This window comes from Ananas comosus, linkage group 4, assembly GCF_001540865.1.
Source record: "Ananas comosus cultivar F153 linkage group 4, ASM154086v1, whole genome shotgun sequence".
NCBI lineage: Eukaryota > Viridiplantae > Streptophyta > Magnoliopsida > Poales > Bromeliaceae > Ananas > Ananas comosus.
In genome coordinates, this window is record NC_033624.1 from 4,507,758 (window position 1) to 4,528,541 (window position 20,784).

The 20,784-nt window shown below is 35.4% G+C and overlaps 2 protein-coding genes across 2 annotated transcripts; both read left to right on the forward strand.

Moving 5' to 3' along the window:
* Nucleotides 4,664-6,769, forward strand: LOC109708575. Its single transcript, XM_020230374.1, has 2 exons — nt 4,664-4,845; nt 6,467-6,769. The coding sequence occupies exons 1-2, from the start codon at nt 4,744-4,746 to the stop codon at nt 6,593-6,595; spliced, it is 231 nt and encodes a 76-aa protein (XP_020085963.1). The 5' UTR covers nt 4,664-4,743; the 3' UTR covers nt 6,596-6,769.
* Nucleotides 8,278-19,332, forward strand: LOC109708955 (peptide-N(4)-(N-acetyl-beta-glucosaminyl)asparagine amidase). The gene is made up of 17 exons (XM_020230930.1): nt 8,278-8,435; nt 8,552-8,605; nt 8,800-9,069; nt 9,433-9,531; nt 9,681-9,767; nt 11,382-11,464; nt 12,981-13,094; nt 14,989-15,043; nt 15,163-15,249; nt 15,806-15,861; nt 15,979-16,038; nt 16,160-16,247; nt 16,335-17,078; nt 17,174-17,234; nt 17,561-17,663; nt 18,807-18,938; nt 19,016-19,332. The coding sequence occupies exons 1-17, from the start codon at nt 8,358-8,360 to the stop codon at nt 19,098-19,100; spliced, it is 2,256 nt and encodes a 751-aa protein (XP_020086519.1). The 5' UTR covers nt 8,278-8,357; the 3' UTR covers nt 19,101-19,332.

Below are 20,784 nucleotides of genomic sequence, written 5' to 3' on the forward strand. Positions count from 1 at the left end.
GTATCTTTGATCATTCCCGAATATTACGTTGCGAAGAATTGGCGGGTGCGGAATATTCACTTAAGGAAAAATAATTTACGTCAAGCTCAAATATAGATTTTTCTACTTTAGAAAATTAAATAGATTTTTTAAAGAAATAATATTTAGGAAATAAAATATAGATTATTTTTTACGAAAATATACTTTATGAAACAAAATTAGATTTTTTAGAAGAATAATATCTTTTACTATATTATAAAAATACTTGGAAGGGGATTTTATTTCCAAAGTCAGATATAATTATGTTGAGATAATTTGAGAATTTACGGATTTCACGTTGCGAAAAAATTGCGGATCGGATATTATATATAATAAAATTAGATTTATTTTATAGAAAATAATATTCGCCGGATATTACGTTAAGAAAGAAATTGCACTATAATTAGGAAATTTTATTATCACAGTCCTTATAATTATGTTGTGATATTGATAAATTAGCGATATTACATGGCGAAAGAATTGGCGAAAGAATTGGCGGTAACTTAGATTTTCTTAATGAAAAATATTCACGGATATTACTTGAGAAAAGAATTGACCACCTACAATTAAAGGAAATTTTATTCAAAGTCGGCTTTATAATTATGTTGTGATATTTGATAACATTATATTATGATTGCGAAAAAATTGGCTGGCGGATATTAGGTAAGGACAAAAATATATTAAATTTTAAGCCAAATATCTTATTTACTATAGTAGAAAATCTACGTCAAGTCCATATAGATTTTCTAATTTTCTAAAAAAACTTAAATTTTTATTAGAAAATAATATTTTTACTATATCATATAAATTAACCTATATGAAGCATTTTATTTAAAGAAGTCAACTATAATTAATGTTGTGACGGATATATTATACTGCGGTTAAAAATCATTTTATTAGTAGCGTGGATTTAAATGAGATATTTGAAAAAATTTTTCCACGATATTAGTTGCAAAGATGCGAAGTAGGACTACTACGCATGAGAAGAAAATATATAGTGACCGAGCATTTTTATTTTTGAATTTTAAAAGTGCAGTAGGAAAATACATATAACGTCGTGTTACTCTAATTATGTGTCACATAATGAAAGTTTAGTTAATCTCATTATACTGCTTAAATATTAATAGTCAATTGTAATTTTGAATATCATTTTAGTTTACTTATTTGTTTTGCACACCACCTATGTAATGTTAAATTATTTTGCAACACTATTCATAGAAAATAGAGTGGGTTGAATTCTTGCATTCTTACTGTGAGTATTTGACTGCTTGGTTACTATATTAAAGTTGATAAGTAATAACCACTTTTTTATTATGTTAAAAATAATAAAATTAATTAGAATATTGTTTTTATCATCAGTAATACTTCTTTAATTATTTTATACTTATTATATTAGCCGCTGCATCAACGGGTGAAAAGCTATGTTTCTATGTAAAATAAAGCTAAATATTAAAGAATTCCTAAATAAGTCTTTTTTCATACTCTGGCGACTTTCAAATTCCTATGTTTCACATCCCTAACCAAAATTCAATTGATGCACTTTAGTCGAATTCCTTAGGATTTCATTATTGTTTCGTCTACTTCATATAATTTAAAAAAATAATCTCTAGATATAAAAATAGATTAAAAATTATTACTTAGAAAAATAAGGACAATTTGACTCTTTCACTTTATTCAGATCATAATTTTTGAAAATATCTTAAAATTTTAAGAGAAAAATTGATATTCTCTGAAAGTAAAATAAAAAAAAACAATATTATTATAATCAGATTTTTCTGTATACTAATATTAGATAAAAAAGCAGAAAAAACAGAAGTATTGTGTGATGGATGGATTGAGCGCTGTTGCAAGTTACAAGGGATGAGCGGTGAACAAGCGTACGTTAATTGATTATCGTGGAGATAATAAACTTCTGGAAAGTCAGGAGACCACTGTTGGCGATCTAAGTGCAGCAAATGTAATCCTAGATCTAGCAAATTGCGGAGTCGAGTGTGTGGAATGAATTGTGGAACTATCAGTACATGTTGCTATAAGGAGTTAGACAAGTTTTTGGAAAGTTTTTGAAGTGATTGGATGGCTTAAAAGTGAGAAAGTGATTGAACAGCTGCGAAAATCGGCCTTTTTGGGCTTGGTAGTACACCCGGTACCGCCACTTATGGTGTACGGTACCACATGAGTAAACCAAACCCGTGGCAGCAGGGTATTTTGGGTATTTCACCACTATTGATACCTATCTCTTTCAGTCCAGACCGATGCTAGGAACTCTGTGGAAGGGTTTTGAGAACCAGAGGAGGGTTTTCACGTTATTTCTCGTCTCTCTCTCTAGGTTTTTCTCTCTCTAGAGAAAACCCGTGGATTCGCGGTTTGACCGCGTTCGTTGCTCGCGATTGGAGGACTAAAGAAAGTTTTGGCACGTGGGGAGAAGGATGGTTTTGCTGTTGTTTCTGTGAGGTTACTATGAGAAGCATGAATCTTCAGCCTTATAGAGAGGTACCCAACTAGATTTCATATATTTGACGTTCCTAGTATTGAATTCACGCTGTTTTGGTTTTGTTGCTTCTACTTGATTTTAGAAGATGTTTAGCAGTAAAGATGAGTTATTTTGGCTACCAATTACTTACTTAATATCAGGGAAAACTTGTTTACAGTTGATGAAGATAATTAGTAAATTTGCACGAATTCGAAGATATACGCGGTTTAATCGGGCGGGGGGGGGGGCCGTAAAGGTTGACAGCAGCTTCGTATGATCTCTTCGCAGCAGGTTGTTGAGCTCTTTGGGTAAACTTATACGCATTAGAAGGCTGGTTTGGAAGGTGTTTCCAACTGTTCGGTAAGCAGGAATTTCAGTTGGAATTATTATTGCGAGACTCTCGACTATGTATAGTTATTGTCGTTGCCCATGTTTCGTAATTGTTCGCAAAGCGAGAGGGTCTCTTGCCTTGGACGTCTTCGACTCCGGCCTTGGAGGACCTTTGTGAAGGCTAACGTCGAGGTATATAAGTTTCCACGAAAGAAAGCAAGTTTGGATTTTCAGATCTTTGGGTCAATGTACTAGAATAGATAATCGCAGTGCTCGCCACGAAATTGGGGCTTTAGGATAAGAATTTATTGAAGTAAGTTTTGATACGATATGTATGCTTGTGTTCAGCAGGATTGCGACTAAAGTGGAGATGAATTTGAACTCCTTGGCTTTTGGAGCTAGTTAACTAAGTGGGTCCGTGACCTAACCAGAGCAAGTGGAGGCTCCTAAGTTCTATATGTGCTATAAGAATTATTGTTTTTGTGCGGCTTTGGTGTTTGATATAGGAATTGAGAAGTAATTGACTTGAAATTCCTCCTCATGAAGTAGAGAAACATTAATGAACGTATTTAACTTATATCAATTCAGTTGAATGACTATATTGAACAAGTGTAGATAACTTATGAAAGTTAGAGACAATGACATTCTCCTTTACTCGCTTGATTACATGTAAGAAAACTATGAGCATCTTGTTTTATGTTATAGTGCTATGATAGTGAAAGATCCTAATCCATATGTAATTAAGCATTACTCCTGTAAGTTACTAATTAGTGGATTCTAGGTTGTTAATATTTTGTTATACTGACAATGTTCGATCAACAGGATGAGAGCGAGAAACATTGCAAATGGAAAACATGATAATCTGAGACAATGTTTGGACTGTGAACTTGGATTGATTCTGCCCATGTGCTCATTCGCAACGCTTGCTGAGGTATGCTTCCCTACAAGCCGCCATCGGAGTTTGCTAGCGACAGTTGGCTGCCCGTTGCGGCGGGATTGGGTTGCCGAAGTGGCATTGGCGGTGGACAATGTTAACTACACGGGCTTAGGTCGCGGCGCAAGCTGGACTACCTGAGTAGGTCCCTGTGAATGTAAAGGAAGTATAATAAAAGGACAGTATATGATGTTTATTATTTAAAAGTGACAGTTAGTCACTTTTAATGTTAGTGCTATAACTCGAGTCTATGTTCCTTGATTACAGAAGTTGCAATATCTCTTTTTATGCAATGGTCATTACTAGTTATGAAGCTATTACATGTTGATTACATGCTTATTACGTATTAGCATCATGCTTATAAATCATGCAATTATTGTTATTGCTTTCATTTAGTACATCTTGAGCCTAGTGGTGTAATTCGCCGAGACTGGCGGCTTACCCACTGGGAACTATTGTTAATAGTTCTCACACCCTTGTTGGTGGTTGTTTTTACAGAGCCTGCTACAGGAGAGGCTAGGGATCGTGGCAAGGGAGTCGCGCCTAGCTAGGGACTACTAGGAGCGTGCTAGTCGATCACCTTGCTACTCGGGCTACGGCCGAGGGTGATGTCCCTTTGTATAGAGAGACTACCATTGTACCTATTTTTGTATACCCATGATGTATATTTTACCTTCGGGGTTGAGATTATAGTGGTGTTACTTTCTCTTTTAGTTGAGATTTTGGTTTATGTACTCTTTGTCCTCTTGTTGATAGTCTTTGTGACTGGTACTTTGCTCTGATATCAGCATAGAATTTTCTATGATTTTCTTCCTATTGACTTGCTTGTTTGTAGACGCCTTATATACTGCAGGTGTATGGCGGGTCTGTTCACGTACCGGATATGCTTCCGCTGGTACCCGGGCGTGACAGCAAATCTCTTGGCAGCAGCAGCCGGAAATTAAGCGGAGAGTGCTGACAGGAAGCGCGAGAGAGAGAGAGGGTGAAGGACATGGAGTTAGGGACGGCAGCACAGATGGCCGTTCCCGTCATAGGAATCGTTGCCGCCGCCGCCGCAACCTTCTACGCTGTCAGTTTCTTGGAGATCCGAGAGGTGCTCCCATTAATTTTACCTTCTTCTTTCGCCCCCTCGTTCTCTTTTGCATTCAATTTGGATGAATAAAAATAGGGCAAACTTCAAATACTATTTTTATAGTTTCATACTATTTTACTTTAGTATTCTGTGGTTTAAAGTGCATCAATTTAGTACTGTGGTTTTATTTTTATCTTTTCGTCAGCTCCTCCGTTAACATTTCGTTAAATTATATACAAACAAACTTCAGATATCTTAAACTAGGTTTATCAAATATTCACTTTAATATATTTTAGTTTTAACTTTATCAGTGATTTAACGAAAAAAAAATAGTGGAGGAGATAATAAAAAGAGAAAAAGTGAAACTACAAGGTAGTAAATTAATACATTTTAAACTATATGGTACTAAAATAAAAAAGTATAGAATGATGGTATTTGAAATTTTTTCTTTTATTTATAATAAATCCTAAGCACCAAATTGAGGCTTTGTTTGGTATCAATTTTGATTTTTTATTCTTTTAATATGGTTTTGTATGTAAAGTAGTGTGTGAAGAAAGGATGGATGGTTTGTAATAAAAAGTAAAAATTTGGAAGTATTATAATTTTCTTCTATTCTTTATTTTTAAAATGGTCATCAATCATTTGGTAGAAATGCATTGCAACTTAATTTTATTTTTTTTTTTGGCTAAATTACACAAAACCCTCCTGTAATAACCCGCTTTTTCACTTTCCCCCCCTGACATTTAAAAACCTACACTTTGCCCCCCTGTAAAATAAAAAATGTTCACAGGGGGGTTACGGTGTGTAAAATGACCATTTTGCCCTTTGCCATTGTCGTCTTCTTCCCCATCTTCCTCAGCCGCCCCTTCGTTCGGCCGCGATTTCGACCTCAATCGGCTGCGATTTCTCTCCATTTCCTTCTCCACCTGCTCCTCTTCTCCTCCTGCACCCTCGCCGCCCTCGATTTCTGCGACAGTAGGAGAAAATCGAGGTGGGCGACAGTAGAAGAAGGGCAAAAAAGGCGAAGGCGAGGCGGCGGAGGATGGCAAAGGGGATGTGGGTGAGGGTGAGGCAGTGGAGGACGGCGAAGCGGCTAGGCGGCGAGGCGGCGAGGCGACGGCGAGGTGGCGAGCCGGAGGGAGTCGAAGCAACAGGGAGATGGCGGAGGGGTATTTTCGGTATAAAAATATATTTTTTAACGGAACCCTGACGGAACACTAACGGTAGGGGGTGAAGTGCACATTTTTTATTTTACAAGGGGGCAAAGTGTAGGTTTTTAAATGTCAGGGATGGAAAGTGAAAAAGCGGGTTATTACAAGGGGGTTTTCTATAATTTAGCCTTTTTTTTTACATTATTTACCTTTCACAGTTTTCGAGTTTTTGAGAGTTTTTTTCAATCACTAGTTAAAAAATATAAAATAATTTCTAAAAAGTTCAAATATCGTAAATTATTTAACAGTATTAATTGATCGTCGATTAGAATGCCCAATTAGCAAAAATAATATAAAAATCGAAAGAACTTAATTTTCCTTGTTATATGCATGCATATGTACATATACATTTGTATATATGTGCATGATTACTCGTTTCTTTCTCTCAATTATGTGCATGATTATTCATTTCTTTCTCTTGATGTTCGCAGAAATCTTTCAAGGAGTTAGACGAGTCATCGGAATCGGCATCGAGTGGGTCTGAGTTTATAAGGTCTTCTGCAAGCTCGAGAAAGCGCAGAGCCATGAAGAAAGCCGAGAAAGAAGCAAAAAGGTCTTAGTGAGAGCTATCTTCATTTTTCTGATGATTATAACCTGTATCACTCTCTGTGTTCTTACATAAGACATGTTTGTTTGAAAATAAAGTCGTTTTCGGCTGTAAAATATTAACTTATGTTATTTTATTCATTGTAAATTAAATTCGCGCATAACTTTACTTTTTTAAAGTATTGTAACCGACTTGGCTCTGGATAATGGCGAAGTTAATTATGAAGATAATAAACATTAGAACATTAGCTATTATAATTTTTTTATTCACTTATATTTAGCGTGAAAATTTTTAGTGAAGTAAACAAAAAGTGGAGTAACTAATGTTCTAAAGTCATTGACTTACTATCGAACAAATAGCAGTGAAGGATTAATTTTTTATCCAAACTTCAGTTCAATTAAAGTCATTTTTAATTTAAAAATTAGTTAACAAACAAGACCTTAATTAACACGGTAATGAGGAGTTTGAGGATTAGTTGATCCCAGTAATTCCCTTTTTCTTTTTCTCGATGAATAAAATTGTGCCTAGTCCGGATCATAGCAACAATATTTTCCGATTTTTTTTTTCAAAAAAATTGTGAATAGTTTTGGATATTTGATTGTTTGAATAGCTGTCCAAATTATTCTTTGAAATTTTTAATAGTATTACAAATTTATGAAAACAATAAATAATCTATACTTTTATATATTTTAAATTTTATGTATTTATAGTACATTAACCAAATAATTATTGAATATTTTGCTCAATTTTTCGACTCCGAACTTTTCAATCTTGTTAAAATTATAATAAATAAGATTAGAATTTTAAATGAATAGAGCGTAATTTTTATATCATACTAGTAGCTTTACGATAAAGTAAACATGTTGGAACGTACATTTATATATTCCTTTCTTTCTGCTGGGAACATGAATTATGTCTTTCCCAAATTGTTCTTAATAAAGAATTCTTCATTCATTTTTTGAGTTTTTGGATAACTAATTATTCCATAGATTTTTCTTTTAAGAAAATGATGAAAAATTCATCATTTTTATCAAATTTATATTTTTTTTTTTATGTTCAAGTAAAAAAAATTACCTCATTTAAAAAATTGAGCTTAATTTTGTACATACTTTTTAAAAAAACTATTTTTATAATTATAATATTTTTTTAAGTCTACTAATATCTTTTTTTTTTTTCGTTTTTACTTAGGATCCGTTTGATTCAACGCAAAATCGTGAAAAATATCTTTTCATGGAAAAAATATTTGATGGATTTTTTTTTTTTTTTACATTTTGTAATATTCAATTTACAAGAACATAAAAGTAGCTTTTCATCAATATTTATTTGGTTAGAAGAAAAAAATTCACATTTATTGAGTTTGGTGAAGAAAAAATAAATAAAAAAATTTTACGCAAAAATTCACATTTGTTGAGTTTGGTGGAAAAAAATGAATCGGAAAAATTTTGCGCAAAAATTTACATTTGTTAAGTTTGATATGAAAAAATAAATGAAAAAAATTTTACCCAATTCATTTTCTGTTGAAAACCAGCAAAAAATTTTTTTTTTTTAAATTTTTTATAAAATATTTGTATATATTTAACTAAATAAGTAAAAAAAATATTTCTCCTATCAAAAATAATTTTTCGAGTGGTTTACCACGAACCAAACGCCCCCCTTTGGTACTTGCCCCCCCCCGTTGACAGCAGCAGTGCAGCAGGGGAGACTTGGAGCGACACAAGCAGGAAAGAAGAAGAAGAAGAAGAAGAAGAAGAAGCGAACTCTGAAGTGCGAGGAAGATGGTGGCGCGCCGGTTCGTCGTCGTCCACAACGACGCCGAATTCCCCGTCGACTACGACACCGATCACGGCCTCGAAGTACCCATCCAAATCAATCTCTCTCTCTCTCTCTCTCTCTCTCTCTATATATATATATGTATATCATTTTTTTTTTAAGAAATAAAAAAAATCAAGAAACACTCGTCATTTCGCAGATCCTCAAAATCCAAATCTTCTCGCTCACCTCCGTCCCTCCTGACGATCAGCAGGTCTCTCTCTCGCTCTCTCTCTCCTCTTCCCGTCTTCTTGATTCGAATTCCATGTATGGGTTCGAAACTTCGAACTGCGGCGGAGAAAAGCAGCATCAGAGCGAGCGCGCTTTTCCCGCCGCAGTTCGTAAATTAGGGCATAATCGCCTCTGCTCTGAACGAGTGAAATGTCGAATTGTGCGCTCTCTCCGAAGATCTTGGCGGAGGAGGGGGCCCTTGTCGTTGATGAGTCCTCCGATCTCGAAGTCGTTTCCGAGAAGCTTCGCTTGGTGCCCATCGAAGAAGGAGGAGGAGGAGGAGATGAGGAGGCGTCGGCTCCGCAATCGGATGAAGAATCAGCCCTAATGGTGGAGAAGCTACGCTTGGTGCCGATCGAAGAAGGAGGTGGAGGAGGAGGAGGACGACGACATGAGGAGGAGGCGTCGGCTCTGCAATCGGATGAAGAATTGGCCCGAATGTTGCAGGTTGCTGCTCATGATCCATTCTCCAAATCAATTTATTAGTGTTTATTTCTTTATTTCTTGGGTAAAATTTTGCTTTTACACATATCCCACACATTTTAGTTTGTGACGGTTAAAAAATTTTGATCTTTAATAAAGGTTCTATCTCAGTTTCAAACAAACGTAAAAAAAAAAAGAGATTGTTTTTGATGGTTGGAGCGAAAGGTGCAGCATTTGTGAATATTTATTCGAGTGAAAAAGTACAGGAACCAAAATGCAATATCAGGATAGTGCGAAGACAACCCATATGTTTTGTCACTCGTCCGATCTTTCTTTTCTTTTTTCGTTTTTCCTCGTGTTTGTTCATACAGTTGTATTGTTTGGTAGGCAGAAGAGGAGGCGCTTTTCTTCCAGCAGTTCAGCGCTCACGATAATGGAGAGGAGTTCAAGCGGAGGGTTGAGCCGTATGTTGCGCAGGTTTTAATGGTAACTTCTCAGTTCTTGATTATCCCCAGCTAATGGATACTCTTTTTGTAGTCTGTTTGCATGTTTGTTTGGTTCCCCTTCTGTTAGGTGTGAATTCATTTGCTCTTTGCTTTTGCATCTCTTTCTGATTGTTCTTTTGTTGAATGTAGTATGAGGATCCGACCCGCCAAGAAGCTGCTCGCAAGTCAGTTCCTATTGATGAGCTTGAAGAGAAGGCCCTTGTTTCTCTAGCCAAGGTACAATTTCCCCCTTTTTTTTTGCCTTGTGACTTAGTTTTCCTCATTTTGCAGAGGATATGTGGCTCTGTTCTGTTCATTTCCCATCCCTAGCTTATTTATCAAAGTGAAAAATTTCTTTAATTTCTTTAATTAATCAAACTACTGGAGACCACTTGAGATTTCAACCTCAAATAGAGCCAAGTAACTCCACTTTGTATCTCCTCGCGAGCATCCTTTGCCTACCTGTCAAGTATCTATTAAGTATCCTGTATTTTTCTGGATTTCAAAATTCTTAGATACTCTTATGAAGCATCTGACACTGTTAGGTGTGTATCGCATGAGTATTGGTATTTGATACGTATCAGATATATGAACCAGACAGCTAAAGAAGTACTAGTGCATCATAGATGGAAAATGTTGTTGCCTGCTCCCGGTTGTATCCCAATGTATACACCACAACCAATTTTTGATATTTAAGTATCATAAAACCATTGTCTAATTCAATATGTGTGATTATCAAAATGGCCTATGTATAAAAATTGGAACTCTGGAAGACCCATTACTTAGACATTAAGTAGTTCCAGAATTCATTGATATTAAAGAGCTGTTGTTTGATTTACAAACAGTTGTTGTCCAAAATTTGTAGTTTTTGATGTATAATCTATTTTTAACATTATAATGATTTAGAACTTGGTAGTAATTCGGTGTGCGGTGTATGAGATTTACTTATGCACTCCGTATGGGCAATAAGTTTCTCCTCAAGAGGATTTGCATGCTCGAACTTTGTAGGGTAGAAAATTAGAATATATTTAATGTCTTTAAATTATTATAATGTGTCATGCATAATAAATATAGATAATTATATAAAAATTAAACTTTTCTGAGTGTCCTTGCCATGTCTGTGCCCTGATTTTTTGGAAGTTTGAGCTGTCGTTCGAGTGGTGAATCTCCCATGTCCCCATGTCTGTTAACCTAGCCAACACTATTAATTGTTGTTGCACCTTGTATCTTAGGCCTCTCTAAAATATGTCTGTAGCTTTACGATACTCTTCTCTCCGAATGTTGGTTCCTACATAATTAAGGTGAAGGTAATAATTGATTTTGAGCTTTAAGATTTGCTGACTTATCAAAATGAGCGCTAAAAAGACCAAAAAATTACTTATTGAGATTATAAATGTGTCAATACGTATTGGTTTTCACCTATGGCTACTCAATCTGTTAGTAAAATGATGCATGGGACATAATGTGCATGAATACAACCGAAAGCACGGTCAATGAAGTGCAGTAGTTGCCATAAGTTCTTTATTTCGTTTAAAGTCTTTTAAATTTTTCTAATGCTTAAATGTGCGTAATACAAACTGAAAGTTGCATTTTCATCTTTCTACTTTAAATAATTTAGGCTCTTCTATATCACAGCATATAATAGAATAATTTGCGCTATAATAGTGGAAATTGTTTATGTTGTATATCCATATGCAAATATTTTTTCCTTTTGGTTTCCTGTGAGATTTTTATTTTTAATTTTTTGTCTTTCAATATTATGCAATCTATAGCACTGTGATGCTCATCTGTTCTCTGCCATGATATCATGTAAATGAATTTTTTATTCTTATCTTTAGCATTTTTCAACAGGAGGGAAATTTCCATCCTTCGAAAGATGAGAGAGATCATGCCTTCTTGCTGCAATTGCTTTTCTGGTTTAAGCAATCATTCAGGTAATTCAAATGCTTAATATTTACTTAATTGACTAACAAATCTTTTTGAATTTTTTTTTGAAACTTTGGAATTATTAATGGACTATTGCACCATACAGCTATGTCTTAAATATGTCGCAATGATGTTTATTCTTTTTCACATATATTTCTTACTAAATGAGTTCAGTTGTTGAAGTTTCTCCATCGTTTGACTCTTAAAATAGGTTATTTCAGTTATATTTAATTAGCAATGCATATGCTACTCTCAGATCATTTGGGGTGGTCATTTGTTGCGTGAAATTGCAATAGCTTAAACATGAATTAACACTTCTTTGATCTACCCATTTTCCAACTATTTTTACATATACTATATATACCATATGGCCATTGATGATAGAGATGCACTTCATGACTCCGTAATCTCATATGCAAGAATATATATATATATATTTTCTTTTTCTCTCCTTTTTTTAGGTAAATTGTCCTATTGGTCCTTCAGCTCTATGCAAAGTTTTCTTAGTCCTCAGGAAGGTATAGTGACTTGTTCTATTTATCCTCCAATTCTTGAGGAAGTGATTTTGTTGTTACAAGACCGAAATTGCGCTTGAGACAATTATTCACAATTTGACCCGATTCTCTAAGCATGGAGCACTACGTTTATGTTGTGAGAAGATCCTGTTATAAAAGAAGTTTATCAGAGCCTTAGCTAACTTTTGATTAAAGCTGAAAGGCTAAGAAGCATTAGGAGAACTCGAAGCTTAGTTTATCTGGAATTACGTAAACTCTAAAGCTTAAATCTCAATTTGGTGAATTTGGGCATAGACTGAAATAGTGAATAGTGGAAGCATTTCTGGTCCTCAATTTGATATGAAGCAAAATAAAAGAGTGTGATGAACGCATAAGAATGTAGCATTTATTGTGTACACCTAGATGGACATGGTGCCTTGCATGAGAGTCATTAAATTTAATTGAATTCTACAGTTTTAGTTTTGATGCACAATGTTGGATTGCGTCATTACTTTTCATATTCTCCCAGGATGTAGCGACTGGATATTTGCTTTCTTTGTTTACGCCACTATGTGTGATTGATGCTTCTGAATCTCATGGTAGTAAGAGAATTTTTTTTATACTCTGTCTGTTGTACCATATGAAATAGGCATTGGGACCGTAAGTATGATTGAATCATGGGGACCAGAAAACCAGGTATCAGCTGAACCGGTTGGAAATTGAGCCATAAAAGACTTTTTCTCCTTTAGATGGTACCTTTCTGGTTCACGGATTTAGAAACTCGTATTTTTCAGGTACAAGTGTAGTATTTATGGGTACGGTCCGGCGGCATGCTTTGTGGCATTGTCGGCACGGCCCTCCATTCTAGTAGCACGCAACTGGGCAGATTGGCACTCACACATTGGCATAGATTTGCTTTCAAATTTTCTCGGAAAATTAACTTTCTTGCAAGTTAATCTATTAATTACTAACAACTTTGTGAGCTTTTATTACTTAATATATCTTCTTATTACTATGGTTACATTTGCAGGTGGGTTAATTCACCACCTTGTGATTATTGTGGACGTGAGACTAGCAACATTGGTATGGGCAGTCCACTTCCCTCTGAGATTGAATTTGGTGGTTATCGTGTTGAGCTTTATAGGTATTGAAGAATGCAAAATATATGTTACTTTGTATTGAGGATTTAGATCCTAATCATTTATCTTCATTCTAGTATGGTTTATTTAACATCAATAATCTTCTGCAGGATGAAAACATTTCCTCTGCACTGTTAGAATGCTAAATATGTACAGTTTGAAACCAATTAAACATAGCTTAATAGATTTTTTACTGGTTTATATTTTTTGGTATGTGAGCTTATTATTGGTCAGGTTCTTAAGGATGAACTATGTAGAAGCGCTCGTAAGATGTATGGCTAAAGCTTTAATAGGCAACCAGCAAGAGTCTTTTCTTGCAAAAATATCTCTGATTTGGATTTCTCCCACTTGTTTTTTTTGTAATTAAGTATATGGCCATGAATACACCTAATCAAATAGAAGACGGTAGAGGGAGAAGTAGAGTCCTCAGGGAGGACATACTACATAGATCTTGGCCCCTCCCCCCTTTCCTTCTCCCCTTCCCTCTCTTTGTTTCTTTCTTTGGAGCCTTGGGGTTGAAAAGTACTAGTCTATAAAATGCTCTTGTGAGTTATTTGTACTTCCTTTTGCACCATTGGAATTCAGAAGAAAAGAAGAAAAGGACATGTCGATCCCTCTATTTGTCATGTACACATGAATGGCTTACTCGTGAGATATGGAATGGAGAAGATAATGCCCTGGTGTAATCATGCTCAAAGTTCTAAACATTGTTATGTTAATTCTTTATATAGTTTTATAGGCTACAGCAAGTGGATGTATGTCGAGGGTAGTGGATGTATATAGACAGTATCTCTATTTACTCTTTTGTACATGTTTCTTATGACTTTTTTTTTCCTGCTCAAGGTTGTAAATAGCGGATAGCGGGTACATAGCGTTTGGAGAGTTTCACAGCGGAAAGCGGATAGCGGGCGCTATGAACCCATAGCGGGTTTCATAAAAGCAAATTTAATATGTTTATGTTTCTTATAAAATACATATAATTTTGAAGAAAAGACAACTAATCATTCTTTTTTTTAGTATTGCAAGCCTATATATTTAATGTTATTATCTATTAAAAATTTAAGATTAACTTTAAAATATTTAGCAAACCAAAAAGATGACGATATATGATTCTCTTTTAAAAACGGATCACCTTTTTATCTTCCAAACCCGTAGAAACAGGGTTTATTTCATTTAAGGATCCGACTCGATAAGCCATTTTAATCCGTTTGTATTTTTTAAAGGTTTGGACTCATAGCGTCCGCTTTTCTACCGCTTTATAGCGGCCGCTTTAGCGGGCGCTACGCCGCTAAAGCGGCCGCTATGAACCCGAAGCGCTATGTACCGCTTTATATATTATAGCGTAGCGGTAACACCTAAAAACCGCTATAGCGGCCGCTATGGCGGGCATAGCGGCCGCTATTTAAAACACTGTTCCTGCTAGTAGAAATATTGTTAAGTTGTTTGGAAAAGAAGATTATAAAGTTGACCACTGAAGATGACAATACTAAAATAGACAATCAGCAAAACCAGCACCATTGGTGTTTTTAGTGACCAGGTCAAGTTGTCTAGTCATGCATTTTGGGAATTATAGTAGAGATGAAAGCTTTCCACAGGCACATGGAATAAAGTATGAGGCATCTCTGAGTAAGTTCCCTTATTTGTAACATTCGAGAGTGAATTGATGAGCTTTTCGGCAGAGGAAAAAAATCTGCAAGACCTTTATAGATATAAGTATGGTATGGTGTAATAGGACTCAAGCCACTTGAATTTTTGAATGCAACAATATGTCACTCTAAATTCATATTGTTCTTTCTGCAATATGTGGTGAATAAGCTCAGTGCTTAACTAACCCTATAAAGTCTTTCCATGTATTTTGATATTTATGTCATTTTAGTTGACAATTTAATGAATTTCTAGGTGCATTTCTTGTTCAAGGGTCACTCGTTTCCCTAGGTACAACGATGCGCTTAAGGTATAGACCATTTCTTTAATATATTATTTTCTTTACTGTTGTGAAGTTCAATGAACTTTTGAATTGTAACATGTTTATCTTGTCCTTCTGACTGATTTGTTGCTTTTTTTTTGTTGCAGCTCCTGGAAACAAGGAGAGGGCGTTGTGGAGAATGGGCTAATTGCTTTACCCTTTATTGCCGATCCTTTGGATATGAAGCTCGTCTGGTTCATTTCTAAAATGCTTATTGAATTGTCGACAAAATTATTCTCTGCACTTCATACTTACATAGTTACATTAACCATCTTCAGGTTGTTTACCATGGATGCTTTTATCATTAAGGTAGAATTTAGAACAATTTAATTGGAGCAAATGTAACTTTGTAAGATTCCTTAGCATAGAGATGTTTGTCTAATTATATTCTGCAGCTGTGGTTAGAGTTTTTAAAAATGTTTTTGTGATGTTGGGATATTATTAACTGTTAGATTCTATGATTAATAATATATCATGTTAGATTCTCCTCGCTTGTTTACATTCTATGATTAGGACATTCTGTCTAGGTGCTTGCATTGCATTAGCACAGTCTGGCAAATTGACGTGAAGATAAAAGTTAGTGAAACACAGACAACTAGATTTGCTTTTTCTTTTTAGTAATACTGTTGGCACACCTTTTGGACTAACACTACTTATGAGAGGAAACACATGCTCGATTTTGCCAAACTTCTTGTTTTCATGAGCAAAAAGTTTTAAGGATTGTTTGTCTTGACAATTTTCTACTCTCAGATATTGGACTTCACCGACCATGTCTGGACTGAGTGCTTTTCCTCTCCCTTAGGGAGGTAATACCACATTTGCTGAGCTGCTTCTGAGGGGGTTTTTTTTCCGTCTTTTTTTGTTGTAAGCTTTTTCACATTTGTCCATTGATCATCTATGCTTATTGCTGTGTGCATGTTCAGGTGGATGCATCTTGATCCATGTGAAGGAGTATATGATAATCCCTTGCTATATGAAAAAGGGTATTTTCTCTTCTTGGACAAGTTTCATGCATACTCTTTCATCCCAAAAATGAATGTCCTTACATCCTTGGTAATTTCTTGTATTATCTTTGTTGGTGCTGACTATACGCTTTTACTGTAGATGGAATAAGAAGTTGAATTATGTAATTGCTATTGCTAAAGATGGAGTTTATGATGTCACAAAACGCTACACAAGAAAGTGGCATGAGGTAATTATTCCGTTTGGCGTCTGAAATTTTAGATCTTCTCTACGTAATTGTATCTATCTTTGTGGGTTAACTTGCTTTATTGTGCAGGTTTTATCTAGACGTACCATAACGACAGAAGCAGCTGCTGCTGCTGTCCTGTCGTCTATAACAAAAAAATGTCGTAGTGGATTTTCATCTGAAGTAGTTTCTCTGCTGGAGTTACGTGATAGGAAAGAGGCAGAGGAGCTTGAGCAAGCAATTTATCTTCAGATTGATTCTTCAATGCCGTTACCTGGAAGGCAAAGTGGGGCTGTTGAATGGCGCAAGGCAAGACATGAACTGGGTTCTAACGAAAGTGACTCACTCAGTTCTTCCTCTTGCCCTGTTCGGATATGTGTAGATGCACATGTTACAAACATCTACAATGCTTTCACTCTCCTTTTATTTCATTTTCGTGATAACAAGGTTTCTAAAGATAGAAGTATCAAAATATTGGAGGCGCTTAAGGGTTTGTTGGTAAATCTTAAAACTACCCCTTTCAAAAATCGTAGTTCTTTCTTTGATCCAACTGCATGTCAAATTACTGAGGAGATGATGCCCTGCATCAAACAACTGCTTTCTGCCATTTCCTTAAAGGAAGAGTTGAAGAATGATGGGAAAATATTTGTAACTTTGTCGTCAGATCCAGTTCGAACTTCTTTAGCTTTGCCAGTGGCTCTCGATGTAGTTGACGAAATAATCAATAACCTGAAATTCCATGAATCCCCAATTGAAAATATTGGATTCCCCAAAACAAACCGATTGTATTCCGGTTCAGTTCTTGCTAGCGGTGAACAACTCCCAGTTGGTATTGTAAGTACCATATGCTAACTGTTTCATCCTTTTGACAGTCTTTTGTTGTTGAGATGTTTCTAATCTAAAAGCTTTGTTGCTTGTAATGATTTTAGGCTACATCAGCATTTGATGGGACTCAGTTGTACAAATGGGAGGAGCCTAACGGAGCCAAAGGTATTCTTTAGTTTAATAATGAATCAACTTTAATTCCCCTGTAAAAAGAATTTAGTATGCATTTCTTTTCTTTTCACAGACTTACTCTTCATCGTGAGACCATTTCTTCTAGGTCTCTTTTCTTTCTGTGATCTGACAAGTGAATTTTGGCAATATATCTTTTTGTGTCTTGGGAAACAAACTAGTAAATAGCCATTTTATGTAAGCAAACACTTTGATTTACTAGTTTTATGTTCGAAATTTGTCGTTTGCTACATATGCAACCATTCTTCTTATGTTAGTTTGATGGCACTAAATCTTATTACATTCTCGCTCATACTTTATAGGGTGCTGGCTAATTTATAGAGTTCTCGATAAGCAAATGTATGAGTTGGATTCATATGACCTAAAGTCGGCAAACGATGTTCCGGAAAGAGATCCAATGGAGTGGTATGATAAAGCAATTTATGTTCTTTTGTGCTTCTGTTATGTTTATCGTAAACTCAATTAATGAATTGGAAATAATTTTAGAATTTTTTTAAAAAATATTTGGACAAAAATTTAGAAGTTAAAATTATATTTTAAAAAATCTTAAAGAAAAAATGGGCTCAGCTCCCAAGATGGGTTCCCTTGGGAGGTGAGCTAGGCCTATCTCTCTTGGGTTTGGCCTAGCTCCCTTGGGAGTTAGGAGAAGGGAGCCCAACCTGGGCTCCTTTCTCCCAGGATATTCCCCCAAGGCACAAGCAAACTATGCATTGGGGGTCGGGCCATGTTGGCTTGGCCCAGCACGGCCTGTCAGTTCGCGTTGGGCCGGGCCGGCACGGGTTCTACAATATGGTGCCGTGCCCATGCCCGGCCTCGAGTCGTGCTTGTCTCTATCTGTGGGTGAAGTTTATATTCTCTCCCTATCTAATATTTTGAGGATTTTCACCTCCAAGCGATAGCACAAAGGTGTAAGAAGTAAATTGCACCACTAGTCCCTGAACTTCTAGTCCGGTTTCACTTGAGTCATCAACTTTTCAAGTCCATCATTTAAGATTCCGAACTTTTGAAAAAGATTTATTCAAGTTCTTAGAGCAACAATTGTTGCCTGCTCCTGGTCCATTCTACATTCCTGCCCAACTCTGTTCATCTGTTGGTCCTCATTGGTCTCATATTTTTCAATCCGATTGTCCAATTTATAATGCAAGAAAAAGGTTGTTACTCAATGAGTGGTAGGATTTGAATACCGGTTTGGATCAAGGGCCGATTGATGCAAGGTGTATGGCTGTAGAGATGCACTTGTTATTGGCAATAAGCTTTTTTCTATTAATTCTAACCTTTAAGAGTTTATGTCTACAGTTAGCTTAAAAGTTTGATAACCAAAATGAAACTTAGCCAGAAGTCTGGGGGCTATTGGAGAAATTTACCACGTGAGAGATACTTTTTGCAATGCCAGCAATTGAAAGGAAGATCATTATCGAGTTCAAAAACAACAGAAACGATAATGATCAGCGTGAAGCATTCTACACCATCTTCACATAATGTTGTCGTGATGCATAAACATGAAAATTGTAGGTTTTGCATTAATCTTCAATAAACTCTGGTTTATAGGATTCTTGAAGGAAGTTCGGATGGAGGCTCTAGCTGGGAGGTCTTGGACAGGCAGAGCTCTCAGATATTTGAAAAGCGCTTCTTGCGAAAAACATTTGAAGTGCAGAGAAGATCTGCGTGTAACGCATTCCGGTAAGATTTATTTTATACGTAAGGATCTTCTTTTAATTCCTGCACCTTCATCTTGATTTATGCTAATGGATTGCCAGGTTTCGGTTTTTGCGCGTCAGAGATCCTAATAGTAATTCTAGATTTCAGATAGGTGGTATCGACCTTTATGCAAAAAGCAGTTAATTTTGAGACTTGCATGTGAATTGTAATTCAAGTGTGCAAGTTATACCGGAAAACAAATCGTATGTAATATGAAAGTATATGGCATAAAATTGCTGGTGTCAGGGCTTTTTCTTGTTTTATTTTTCTTCTTTTTTTCAGTGATGATCACTCAGAATGCTATTTATACCAATGATTTGGAATCAAATTATAAGTAAATGTTATGAGTTTCTGAATGAGGGTGAGATGCCTTTCATATTCTTGTTTGGGACTCGTGAAAATCATGATAATTAATTAATGATGGCACTGGAATTTATTGATGAAGGATTTTTTCCTCTTTCTTTTGCAATTTTAATAGAAATTATGCAAGTAAAACAGTCAAATTTGAAGGTAATGAAGAAGTACAAAAAAGATCTTGGCGTGGAAGATGATGGTACTTTTCTGTAATTTGTTGAAGAGAAGAAGGGTCAAGGGAGGACATTGCTTTGATTCTTGACCATTCTAAGGAGATGTGTGGGGCCTTAAAAATCTTAATATTCCCTAAGTTTAAAATCACAATACTGATATTTAGAAGTGCATCATCATCCTGCTTGGAACTGACTTCACTCATGTTGCAATGCGCTGTGATTTTGTCGGAAATCATAATTTCATTTCTCTCCTTCACTACAGCAGAAATTTTTTACTGTAGTATTTAAACTCTGTTTGGATGGGCGAATATCTTATTTGCATGGCTCTGTCATTTATTCAACAAGCTTGTTACATTTGGTAGATGGAGATTAGTTGTTGGTAAGATATATTTGGCCTTTAAATAATTATTTCGAAATAAGAGAAGTTATGTTGTTTGTGCAATATATTTTTAACTTAATCATAAATATCAAGATTTTGAAGAGCGAAATTCAACCCCTAGTTTCCAACTAGAGATGTCAATTCAGCCCACTGTTCACGAACTAATTCGTGTTCGGCTTAAAATGAACTTGAGATCGAATTGCTCGTTTAATAAATGAGCCAAATATGAGCTGGGTCAGCTCGCTCGTATTCGGCTCGATAACAGCTCGCATACATATATTTTATATTTATATAAGTTATGTATTTATTATTTGAGTTTTAGTCCAACCTAAATATAAAGTCCAACTCAATTATAAAAATATCCGGTTAGGTTATGTGTAAAGTTTTAACTATTAAATCAAAGTCTAATAGGTAAGATCTCATAAATTTGTTTTTTATACATATTCTTTTTAATCTTTTAACTTGTTGTTCGTGAACTAGTTCGTTCGTGTTTGGCTCATTAATAAATGAGCCGAATATGAGTTGAATTTTTCAGTTCGATACTTTAATAAGCCACCTCGAGATCGGTTTGTTTACGAAACGAGCCGAACACGAGTTGGCCCCGCTCGTGTTCGGCTCGTTGATGCCCCTACTTCCAACAACATACGGAAATTTTCATACGGGCTAAATTTTTATTAATTTTTCTATTCTCACATCCAGTCATGACCTAAATTAAAAAAAGGGAAAACTTCAAATATCCCTCTTATGGTTTTACTTTTTCTCACTTTAGTACCCTGTGGTTTAAAGTGTATAAGTTAGTACCGTGTGGTTTTGCACTTTTTCACTTTAGTACTCTATGATTTAAAGCGTATCAAGTTAGTACCCTATATTTTTGCACTTTCTTACTTTAGTAACCTGTTGTTTCGCACTTTCTCATTTTAGT

Bases quoted from the DNA above. Each gene is read 5' to 3' on its own strand.
- LOC109708575 (XM_020230374.1), top strand. From the start codon at position 4,744: ATGGAGTTAGGGACGGCAGCACAGATGGCCGTTCCCGTCATAGGAATC. The intron at 4,846-6,466 runs GTGCTCCCATTA...TGATGTTCGCAG, and splicing joins GTTTCTTGGAGATCCGAGAG to AAATCTTTCAAGGAGTTAGA.
- LOC109708955 (XM_020230930.1), top strand. From the start codon at position 8,358: ATGGTGGCGCGCCGGTTCGTCGTCGTCCACAACGACGCCGAATTCCCC. The intron at 17,664-18,806 runs GTATGATAAAGC...TCTGGTTTATAG, and splicing joins GAAAGAGATCCAATGGAGTG to GATTCTTGAAGGAAGTTCGG. The intron at 18,939-19,015 runs GTAAGATTTATT...ATGGATTGCCAG, and splicing joins TCTGCGTGTAACGCATTCCG to GTTTCGGTTTTTGCGCGTCA.